Here is a 12,649-nt window from a genome sequence, read left to right on the forward strand (position 1 = left end):
AAGCTTTCCTTTTTTTTTTTTTTTTTTTTTTTTTGTTTGTTTGTTTGTTTCGAGACAGGGTGTCTCTGTGTAGCTTTGGAGCCTGTCCTGGAACTTGCTTTGTAAACAAGGCTGGCCTCAAACTCACAGAGATCTACCTGCCTCTGCCGCCTGAGTGCTGGGATTAATGTGCAAGTCATCACCTACCGATGATTTTTTTTTTTGTAAACTTCCTTTTTAAAGAGTTTAATCTTTAGGTTAGCACACAAAGCAGTGGGTGACCCTGGACTGGACTCTGCTGCCTGCCGGGATTCCACCCCAGCCAGGGAAACACTTTGTAAACAGCAATCCCTAAGCACACAATCTAACATCTCAAAACTATTAAATAAATGTATTGCTCAACTGGGCAAAGTGATGCATGTCTGTAGTCCCAGCTACTCAGGAGGCTGAAGCAGAGCTCACTGAGCTCTAGAGTTGGAGGCCAGGCTAGGTAACATGGTGAGAACCTGTCATAAAAACTAAACAAAAAAAGGAGAGAAACCTCACCATCTTCTTTTTTCTAAGCAGAGATGAAATAAACTGTTACAAATTGCCACACATACCAATTGAGAAACACCTAGAGGGAACCTGCTACTTCTTGTTCTGCTAGGTCAACAGTCAGTGAGGAGGACATTTGCAAACCAGATCTAAGTCTGTTGGCATCCAGGCCTTGGCTTTCCAGCCTTGAGAACTTGAAATTTCACATTGCATCAAGAATAGTATTTATAAGCCACAAGAGAAGGTAAATGATGACCCCTGCTGAGGAGGAAGGGAAACCAGTCTACTGATGTTTCAGTCTCTGCATCCAAGGCGGTGGTACCTGGAATGTTGAACCCTCAGTAGCACAAAGCTGATAATATCCTACCCTGCCAGTGCACATAAGACATGGGGAATGCTGCATAAGATGGGTTGGATGGAGTGTAAGAGCCAGGGACCAGAGTGGGATTTTGTATCCTATATGTGGCAGGGAACCTTTACCCAGACTAGTAATCTTAATGCTGTGGTTGCCTAAATATGGTTTGGGAAATTACAAACCTTATGTGACAACAGGTGATAGGCTAAATGTGAACCTTGCTATCAGGCCCTTAAAAAAGACACATTGCTGGAAACTAGAGGAAGTGGTGGTGTTAAAGCAATATACAAAAGGATTCTATAGTGCCAAGCCAGACACCGACATAAAGATACACAACAACACACAGTTCTGTTCTCAGTGACCTCAGTTTGCTATGCCGCCTTTACTGACCGGAGAAGACACTGTTTCAAGGGCTACAGTTTTTCTCAAACAAATCTAATCTGGAGAAACTAGATTAGTTTCTCTTGGCAGGTGGAACAGCTCTGCCTCCTACCAGGATACTTCTGTTGACCAATGCAAAGAGGAGTCAAGAGCTGGAAGTGTGTTGAGGACAGAAGATAGGTCTCTGGGCTGTAATGGGCTCAACTTGACTTTGGTGGCAGGAAATTGTGTTCTCTGAGGTGGATACAGCTGTTGGATAATGTGGTGGTTTGAATAGGAATGGCCCCTATAAACTCACAGATTTGAATGCTTAGACACCAGGGAGTGGTACCATTAGGTGTGGCCTTGTTGAAGGAAGGGGTTGGGCTTTGAGGTTTCAGAAGTTCAAGCCAGGCTCAGTGTCACTCTCTTCCTGCTGCCTGCCAATCTAGCTATAAACTCTCAGCTCCTTCCCCAACACCATGTGTGCCTGCATGGCACCATGCTTCCCTCCATGATGATAATGGACTAAACCTCTGAACCGTAAGCCCGCCCCTTTATAAGAGTTTTCCTTTATAAGAGTTGCTATGGTCATGGTGCATGGTCTCATTTGTGGAACAGCAAAAGAAGATATAGTGAGTATGCTGAGCAGATCCAGAAGGTGAACAAAATGCATGCCACCTTCTGCCTCACCCAGAGAGCAGGGGTCATCAGTGTTACAGATGGAAGGCTAACAGCAGGTCCTAGAGAGTGCAGGCTAGAGGTCTTCAGTGGGAAGCCAGACTGGCTCTGACTACAGCATTGGCAATTAGGGCTGGAGATTTTCAGGAAACTCAGGCATTCTCTAAGTGCAGAGAGTGGTTTGTCCTATACAACCAGCTGCCTTAACCCTACATGGCCTCAACTGTATTTTCTTAATACCTGAAGTTGAGACATCTGAATTATTAGGAATTGTATAAGAACTCAGCATTAGAAGTTATTTCTTTTTTTTTTTTAATTCAGTTGAGAGTATATAGTGTAGCTACTGGAACAAAAACAAGTAGAAATGAAGAAAACTCTTAGAAATTGTGTCCTTGGTGCCCTTGTAAAAATTGTAATTGGATTCTCTGGATTATGGGTTGTAAATATAAAAATCCAGCTTTAAAAAAAGTGGAGCCAATGAACTGGTATGGAGGGTAAAGAAGCTTGTTTTGATTTCCAGGAGCCCCCCCCCTTTTTAAAAAGAAATAGTGAGAATTCATTCTTTTTTTTGTTTTTTGTTTTTCGAGACAGGGTTTCTCTGTGGCTTTGGAGGCTGTCCTGGAACTAGCTCTTGTAGACCAGCTGGTCTCGAACTCACTCACAGAGATTCACCTGCCTCTGCCTCCCGAGTACTGGGATTAAAGGCGTGCGCCACCAACACCCGGCGAGAATTCATTCTTAAGCTTATCTGAATACATAAATCTGAAAGATTTTTATGGGATTTGCTCTGTATCAAAACACTGACACCCTAAAGGTGTGAACTTGCATCAGTTAACAAAAGCAGAGCAAGTGGTATCTTAGTGCTACAGTCTGTTTTCACCTGGCCTTTAAAGTAGGTGTCCCAGGTGCAATCCTTTACCTGTTAACTAAGTTTTCTAAAATACACGACAAAGTATAAACATAAAAATAATATGCTCAATGATTAAAACAATTTACTTAGAAGTATTGTTTTTTCCTAGTTAACCCCTAAGGTTGGCCCTTCTAAATGACAGACTGAAAAGTTCAAAATTAATGAAATGTTATGTTTACTATAAAACCTGCATATGTTTTTGATATTTTCTGTGTATGTATGTTTGTGCACCTCCTTGCACATGTGAGCAGGTGCCCACAGAGGCCAGAAGAGGGCATCATATCTGGGACTAGAGTTACAGGAGATTGTGAGCTGCCTGATGTGGGCTCTGGGAACTGAACCTGGAACCTCTGAAAGAGCAGCCAATGACTGCTAATGACTGAGCCATCTCTCCAGCCCCTATCTTTAATTTTTATAAGGAAGGACTCATGGAACCAAATTATAGTGCAGAAAGGTCAACATGACAAAAAGGTAAGGACCTGTGGAAGGCACTTTCTCAATGTAACCGCAACTGTTAAGTGTGAAGAGGGAGAACTATCTAGAAATCAGAGTGATCTGTGAGAACTGATGGAGAGACAGTTCTACAGACAGATGTTCAGATCCTCACACCTGTGCCTGGCAGCAGCAGCAGGAGTTGTCTCTCAAACACCCACAGGCTCATTTCTCCTGGGTGCCATGTCTTCAGTTGATGCTGTTCAAAGAGAAACAGTGCTGGAGGAGCACAGCCAGACACAGCAAGGCTTTAGGGTGGCAGCGCCGTGACTCCAGCTGAACCAAGACTCACCTACTGGGGAACAGTGGGAACAGTAGGTCCTGAGTTTATACAGAACAAGTGACACAGCCCTGGGAACCACAGGTTTTATGAAGCTTAATAACTTATTTTAGTGGTATTAAGGGTTAAACATGATATAGTACACAACTGATACTTTATTAAGACATTTTCTTTTATAATCTTGTTATATTGACTTTAAAGGAAAACACATGAGGGGATCATCAGTAGGAAAACACTCTTTAAAGCTCTATTTACACGTAACTTTTCAGGAGTGCACCCCTTGGATAAAGTACACGGCTAATTTGACTAGTGATGATGTACAACTCAATAATCAAAGACGCTGTCCTTAAAATCACCAGCAGCCGCTAATATGGTTAACACAAAATGTTTATTTGGTCTTTGGAATGACAGGCACCTTTAGAAAAATGTATTTCATTTATTCTTTAAACTCCAGTAGATTTTAGCTATAGTAAGTGTATAGCACCAAAATCTACTTTCAAAGTATTAATATTAGAGACTAGCATTGAATTTAATGTATACAATTTCATGTAGGCATACTGAAAATTATAACAAGACAAATACAAATGCACAGTTTTATAAAATGGGCCATTTAAAACTTTTTAAAAGAGCAATTTTTAAAAGAGCTTTTCAAAATTTGAATGTTATTCTTAGATAACCATTTAACTTGACATTAAACTTGAGGGTTTAGAAAATTGCTGACTTGTAATTAAAACAGTTGCAAAGTCCTAATTTATTACTATGTCATAAAAATCTCAGAGGAATTTGAAAATACTGAGTTAATAAAAAGTCAGGAGGTGCCAGACTTTTAAAGATCAAGGTAAACACTGTTTTCCATTATAATTTTTTTTTTCAAGACAGGGTTTCTCTGTGTAACAGCTCTGGCTGTCCTGTAACTCACAGAGATCTGCCTGCTTCTGCCTCCCTACTGCTGGGATTAAGGGTGTGTGCCACCATTCCTGACCTCCATAATAATTCTTAAAATGTATCTATTTAATTGGATAAGTTCATATTTAAGTTACTTATAAAGAAGTATTTTGTTCAGTTATATAATGTATTACAGAGCTGGAATGGTATAAGCAAAACTCAACTTGTTATGCCTCACTGGACCTTTTCCTCTCTGTTGTCTGTGGCTGTGAATGCCTCTCCTACTCCTTCTGCAGGAGCTGCCCTGGGACAGGACAAAGATACAAACCCAAATCCTCAAGTAGGGCATCGGTGTGCAGCCTTGCCCAACCCCACTCTTCAGTACACTGCTCAAATCCTCACTCTAACACCTGGGTGATAACGATGACCTATTATGCTATAGAAATTTTTTTTTTTTCCCATGTGGATTTTTAAAAGTGTAAAATGAAAGGAAGCCATCTACTAAAGTTGGACTTCTGAAGAATAGCAGGTTTTGTGATTGGCTAGAATACTGTGGAGTGGGATTAACTACAATGCTGTATTGCACCTGTGGAATCATATATGGAATATCTTACCATGTGGTACAGGTTTTTGTTTTCTTGACAATGAGTCTCACATTTATAGCCCAGGCTAACTTGGAATTTCCTTTTTAGTTCAGGATGGCTACAAACATCTGGAAATAGTCCTTTCTCAGCTTCCCAAGTGCTGGGTTTATAGGAGCGACCATCATAGCTAGCTCATGTTTTAGTTTCTAACTGACAAGTACTCATCAGTTTAATGGCCATTTTTCGAGTTTCTTGGGTTTGAACTACCTCCTATATCTAACAGCACCTTTCTCTTTTTCTTTTACTCTAAGTAACTGAGTATTGACCAAGAGAATTTTTATGGGGAAGAAAATAACCTCTCTACTTTGATGCTTTTTAACCACTAGCTTTTACAAAAATGTAATGTCCACAGCAAGATGAAATACTGTAGTAACCTTAGATATAACTATACTTTTAAATAAGGTAGGCAGTGGGGTAGAATTAAGGACTATTAGCAAAAAAACCAAAACAAACAAACAAACAAACAAACAAAAAACCCAGTGTAGCTGAGGCCCACTGGATGAGTACAGAAACCTTCAATGAAGAGGACTGTTCGGTCTCCCAGAGGAGGACTGATCCATCTTCTGGAGACCTGTTTTGGCTTATGTAGATATATCAGATCCTGAGCCATCTTTTAAAATTCTGAAATTTTATTTCCCTAATAAGGAAAAAGCAAACTCTTGCCAAATTCATAGTTTTCTTTGGGGTTTTTTTTTGAGGCAGGGTTTCTCTGTGGTTTTGGAGGCTGTCCTGGAACTAGCTCTTGTAGACCAGGCTGGTCTTGAACTCACCTGCCTCTGCCTCCCGAGTACTAGGATTAAAGATGTGCACTACCACCGCCGAGTTTTTTTTTTTTTTTTTAAAGGAAACAGCCATGTGCTGTATCCTTTATCTATAAGGAGCAACATTAATATCAAGTGAGCAATATCCCTTTTTGCTTTAAAAAGATTGGTCCTCAAGGTGTTCAAATTATTCTTACATACATGACTTCTGAAACTTTTCCTACAACTGCATTTTTATCTAAAAAATACAAACCATTCAATTAAGCTAAATTAAAATGATTTCAGTAGAAAGGCTAAAAATATAAAATACTACCCATTACTGATTTTACAAATCAAACATAATACCTTAAGCTAGGAAAATAATGCATATAGTTAACAAAAAAAAGGATTTCCAGTCTTTCCCCTTCTACCCAGGAAGTTTTTACATCTGTTGTCACCAACAGGAGCCTCTGGTCATCTGCAGGCTTCCAAATGTTACCCTTGGCACTCTTACTGGTGGTCTCCTTCAATTCGCCTCTTGCGCACTGAGGAAAAAACAAAACAAAACAAAACTGTTATGAATCCCTACTGGTTTATAAAATGTTAGCTTGCTTGTAACAAGGTTCTGTATAACACAGTTAATGTCTCATCACCAACTGAGTTCTGATTCATTAATAAAGAGGGCTCGGTCATCTGCCGTTGTCATTTGCTTTCTGAAAATCAAGGGGCTTCTAAACAAGAGCTATGTATCTTATAATGCAGGTGTTTACATAGCAGCTAGGTAAACCTAAAGCCCAGTATTCAACATAGTATTTATTCAGTGTGCATTTAGCACTCAGTTTTCAAGTCATTTGCTTATAAGAAAAAAAAGTATGCCTAAGTTTAGATACATGATCAGTTTATACAATAATGTTTACGATGACACTGGCAAGCTGTGGTTAACAAATTATATTAGGGACCTGGGGAAATAGCTCAATGCTCTTCCAGAGGACCTAGGTTCGATTCCCAGCACCCAAATGGCAGTTCACAACTGTCTATAATCCCAGTCCCAGAGGATCTGACACCCACTTCTGGCCACCACAGATACTAGGCACATACAAAGTACAAAGACATACATGCAGGCAAACACCAATACATAAAATAAAATTTAAGAAGTTTTACTAAAAGTATTTGCATGTTCCCCTGGATAGATACATTTCCTTACACTGAAGGATCTAAAATTACTTTCATCATTTCTAAAGGTGATAGCTGATTTGCAACTGTTTTCCAAAATTTCCCCTCTCTTTACATATTTCCCTTCTGGCTATTATAAATGTTGGCTGCACATGGCTAGTCAACTAGTACAGATGATAGAGCAAACGATACATATGCCTGATGGTGTTCAGCCTTTTCATGGACTGGTGACATTAAACTGTTACTGAGCGCGCCAGTAGCAAGTAAGGTCTTCAGGTGTCTATCAGTCAACGAGGGCATTTACCAAGAGCTACCATTTCAGTACTCAACACTATGGCTGAGCACTATTCAAGAAGACAGAACAGCAAGTGGCAGAGTCACAAGGGAACATACCCATAGTTCTGCCACTCTTGTGGAATGTGTGCTGTGTGTGTGTGGCAGCCAGCCTCTCACCTTGCTCTGCAGCAGGAGAATAATGGGATCTCACACTCATGGCCATGTGATAGCATGCTGCACAGAGCAGTGCTTAGTACAGAGGGCTCTGCTCCACCCACCATGGCAAGACTACACGCTGGCCCTGAGGCTCAGCCATATTTCTACTTGGCTACCACGAGGATCTGCACTCCTGTGCTGTTGGTTTTGCTACTCTGCATTCAGCCTTTGATTACTGATTCCCCACTTCCCCTCTGGAAGCCAGTCACAAGGCACCACCGCTTTCTAGCCTGAATTGGCTGTCCGAGGAGCTAGTCAAGAAAATGCTACCTTCTACCCAGCCACAGTAATGGCTGCTCCCATGCTATTCTGACTGTTGGATGCTGGAACCAGATATTTACTTGTGTGTATAAGGACTGGCTGAGTGGAGTCAGAAAATAAAAGCAAAGGCTACTGTCTCCTCCATGAACTACACTTACCAACTACTCACTTTCCCCAGATTCTGATCTAACCTACAGTAATGAGGAACAAGCTTCAAGTGTCTACTGAAAAATTAAGGGAGGAAAAAGCCAAGGAGACCAGAATACAAATATACAGCAAAAAGGGAAACACCAGGCAATTGTTAGGGCACGGTTTGGCTGGTTTTGGCAAACCATTTCAGATGTTAAAATGCATGCTAAAAAATATTAAAGATATACAGACAGGATCTATAGGACAGAGCACAGCAAACAAAACTCCACAGAAAGCTGATTATGCAGTTAGCTAGTGTACAGATGAACAACTCAGTGCTGAAGTGACTATTGTATGTGTACCATACAACCTCTTTTCTGTTATAGCTGTGACACTTCTTAGCTGGAGAGATGGCGAGTAGGCAGAAGGATTTCAATGGACAGCTGAGAGTAAGAAGACAATGAAAAGATATTATAAAAATGAGGACAAAGATCTGATATAGCCCCACTTGCAAGCTGAAGGGACGTTATCTGTCAAGGAAACTGTGTCAGGTCAGGCTCTGGGACCCCTGTGTTAGGAAATATGGTCCCCAAGCTCTCTGCCTGAGTCTATGGACAGAGGCCACAATGCACTGAAAGAGAATGAAGCTGGGAGCAGATCTTAGCAGCTGCTGTGTGCACAAGGCAGAGAGCAAAGAGCAGAGCGCTAGTTTTGATTATTCTTTGTCACCTGGAGTCCGTATTTTCTACCTGGCCCATTTTTTTCAAAAACTACTTCATGAGTAAGATTCTTTTTTTCTTTTTTTTTCCATGAAAAGTTTTATTAGAAAGAGGATTGAGGGGGAAGGAAAGAGAAAAGAGGTAAAGAGACACTGAGAGAGAGGGAGAAGAGGGAGACAGGAAAAGTCCTGTCTGCCCCAGGGGAACAGTGGAAGAGAGAGTGGAAAGAGAGCTGGGAAAGAGCAGAGAGAGGAGAGCAGAAAGATTCTTGATCCTTCACAGGTAGCCACTTGTTAATAAGTCTTAACTGACTTCACTTTCAGTCTCTAAAACAACAATGTTATTTTTTTCTTTTAAAGTGTTGTGTTAATCATATAGCCCTAGTGCCCAAATGCTCCAACATAAAACAAACAACTAAGTTTTTTGGCATGTAGTTTTAGCACCTTCTATTAACACCCTGCTCCATTTTCTCACCCATCTTCCTAAAGTGTTGACCTCACTTCACGCTCATACATGTACACAATGCATTCTGATCATTTCCACCCCACCCTTCTTGTCTCTTTCCCACCCATATCAATCCCATCCCCTCTCTACCAGTGATAGCACTTAAGAAATTCTGTATTTATTCAAACAAGTATATGCATGGGCAGTTTTTTTGTAGAGCTGCTTGGTTGCACATCCAACCTTCTATATATGCAGTGTCCCCTAGGAATGTCCTTACTGTCACTTTACATGTGTGACCCATGTCTGTAACTCTTAGTTTGCATCAGAATGGAAGAGCATGAGTAGAGTCTAGAAAATTCCTAGCAGAAGTGTAGGTTTCTCAATTCCGTTTTGTGAATGATCACACCTTCTTCCGTATGGCCTCCTTATCCTCACAGTACACTGCTGTGGATAGCTACTCAACTGTCAGTGCCCATATAAGACAGCCCAGGAAGTCCTTATCTGTCCCACTCATCCACATGCCCTCCAACAATATTCTTTTCTGTAAGCCTGGGCACAGCATCTGTCACAATCGGCTTGGCACAAGAATGTAACTTCTGAGACCTTATAAAAAGGAATTTCCCTGCTATCATGTTTAGGGGATGCAATTACACAATTCCTGTGGGTGTCATCTACCTGTAACAGAGAGGAATAGGGTTGATATATGTTGCTGGCATTTTGGGATGTAAGGTAGTTTCAGAGGAGAGGAAAAATGGAAGATTTGTCTGGTTTAGTTTAAAATGATTCAGTTACCAGAAAACTATAACTGAATAAAGACGAATTCCATTGCCTTATTCCCTTCCTTCTCCCCCTACTTTAAACCCTCTTTCTCTTTTTGGTTTTGTTAGAGACCAAACCTGGGACCTTGAACATGCTAGGCAAGCACTCTATCCCCTGAGCTGTCCCTTAATGCATTTTTACTAAATACCTGCTATGAGTCAGACATGATTTTTGCATGGCTCCATAATTTGTAATGTTTGAAAATAGACTATTTTTTTAAATTTGTATTTATTATGCTTGTGTATGATTTGTGAATGCATGTGTATATATGTGCAATGATTGTGAGTGGTCAGAAAACAACTTTGTGACACTGGGTCTCTCTTTCCATTGTTACATAGGTTCTAGGGATCAAACCCAGGCGGTCAAGCTTCAGTGGCAACCACTTTACTCAATAAGCCATCTTGCCTGCCCCCAAAGACTTTTTTGGTTAGCATATTGGCTCATGCCTATAATTTAAAACACTCTGCAGGTGGAGGCAGTAGGGTCACCAGGAGTTTGAGGCCAGCCTGAGTTATAATGGCAAGATCTGGCTCAAAACAAAAAAACAAAAACAAAAATCAAAAAACAAAATTTGGGGCTGGAGAGATGGTGGCTTACAACCACCTTAAATGAGATCTGGTGCCCTCTGCTGGCACGCAGGCAGAAGATTGTATACATAATAAATAAAATCTTTAAAAAAAATTTAAAAAAACAAAAAACAAAAACCCCAAAATTTATTTGGAGACAGACACTTTAAATGAACTACAACTAACTTATGAAGTAAAAGGTAATTTAAAAAGTGTGACAAATGTTAAGTAGAAAATATATCCGGCACATGTGTTCATGATATGTATTAATGTCAGACTCAGAAACTCCAATGTCTCCTGATAACCAAACTAGCATGAACTGCTCACCACAGAATCAGAGTACTTGTTAAGGGTCACAATGCCCAAGTTCTGTCCTATTCTAACCCTGAATCTCTAAAGGCAGGAAAGACAATAGTCTGGGTTTTGAAAGTTCTCTATTTACAAAGTTCAGTCCAGACTTGAGAAACACTGCTCTGAACATCAAAGTCAAAACACTTGGAGGAAAATAAATGATGAGAACCAACACTAAGACAATTGACTGAGAACTATACCACAATCAAGAGTACAGCAAAGCACCGTTTTCTCTTTTGAAGAACAAGTTGATAAAATATCCTATGGGCAACTGTCATAGAAAGGGAATTAAATAATAGGGCTCGTGTAACTAGATTAAAGGAATGTAACTACACCAATATAAATGCAAATCTGGCTGAAGCCTAAAAGAACTACTTTGCCTGGAAACACCACTCCTATTGTGAGGACTTAATTTTACTTGTTGCCTACAATGAACCTTGTAAAACATTTTAGTGTAAATAGCATAACTTAAAAGGGGAGTCACTTTCTGGAAACAGAGAAACAAATTTATGAGCACCATAATTATTAACTCATCCAGGTCAGAGACCACAAGACTCAGTAGGAAAAGGACCAGGGTAGAGTGGATCACTGAGGCAGGCAAGTGCAGCAGGAGCACACTGCACACATCAGAGAGGCTAGGGAGATAAACTATACTCAGTCTATATTTCATAATATAAAATTGATTTTCTGTCTGGGTCTGCTTGATAATTGGCAGAATGCTTTCTGGTGGTGTTGAACTCTTTGTTTCAAAGCACAAGGAGTTACTGTCAACCAGAACCAAAGCATCTGTCATGGAAAGCTTCACTTAAAGCTATCACTTGTTTATCCTAGAAGTTGGTTTAACATAGACACGAAGGCCACTACAACCTGGCACAGCTCTGACTCACTGTGTAAAGGACCGAGAGGCATTGGACACTGAGGACAGGCTATTTTTCTATGTTAAAATTTATTTCTAAAAATAGTGGTGTGTTTTGAAAACTTGACTTAGTATCGCATACATCTTACCTAAGTCGTTGTTTTTCGTTATAGCATTGGCTGCCCTGGTTCGGGGTCCCTGCTGCGTGAACCGATACCCAAATTTAAGGATATTCGTATTCTCTTCAAGCATCTTGGCCATTTCTGATTCTACAGCTGTGCCCAACTGCTGCCTCTGGAAGGATCAGAAACAAAGAACAGTATTAACAAACAAGATCAAAACACTCTTTAGGTAAAGAAAATTTAAGACCCACTCTCATGATGATTCTGTTGGTCTCTTAAGTTTTCCCAGTTTCTACAACATAATAAACACTTTTTTTTTTTTGGTTTTTCGAGACAGAGACAGGTTTTCTCTGTGGCTTTGGAGGCTATCCTGAAACTAGCTCTTGTAGACAAGGCTGGTCTCGAACTCACAGAAGTCCTCCTGCCTCTGCCTCCCAAATGCTGGGATTAAAGGTGTGAGTCACCAACGCTCGGCTAAGAAATACATTTTTAAAAGTTCAACAGACACCAAAAGTTCATATAGAAATAAGAAAAGTGTGGCTACTGTGCCACCTCATACCCACAAGGATGGGAATGATGAAAGACAGAAAGGCTGAAGAAATAGCTCAGCTGATGCTTGCCTAGCATCCACGGAGCTCTGGGTTCAATCCCCAGGACTGCACACACCAGGTGTGCACGACCCCAGTACTGGGGGCTGAAAGCAGAACTTTAAGGTCATCTTCTCATATAGAGAAGCTTGAGGCCAGCCTGGGCTACATGAGACTTGCCCCCAAACAAACCCAAACCAAGCAACTAACCAAACAAGAAGATGGACAAGCAGCAGGCATGGTAGTGTGCACATATAGTCCCAGGTA

General features: G+C 40.6%; 1 protein-coding gene across 4 annotated transcripts in view; it reads right to left on the reverse strand.

Annotated features, from left to right (window-relative positions):
* Positions 1–3,963: 3,963 nt before the first annotated feature.
* Positions 3,964–12,649, reverse strand: part of Tmod3 (tropomodulin 3) — a 63,348-nt gene continuing 54,662 nt past the window's right edge. For all 4 annotated transcript variants that reach the window (XM_027411137.2, XM_027411136.2, XM_027411138.2 and 1 more), the window contains 2 exons: positions 11,823–11,967; positions 3,964–6,408 (listed from right to left, as the gene is read on the reverse strand). In XM_027411137.2, the coding sequence (XP_027266938.1) occupies positions 6,374–6,408; positions 11,823–11,967 (180 nt within the window). In that variant the 3' untranslated portion in view covers positions 3,964–6,373. The remainder of the gene's footprint in view (positions 6,409–11,822; positions 11,968–12,649) is intronic.

This window comes from Cricetulus griseus, chromosome 4 (genome assembly GCF_003668045.3).
Source record: "Cricetulus griseus strain 17A/GY chromosome 4, alternate assembly CriGri-PICRH-1.0, whole genome shotgun sequence".
Classification (NCBI taxonomy): Eukaryota; Metazoa; Chordata; class Mammalia; order Rodentia; family Cricetidae; genus Cricetulus; species Cricetulus griseus.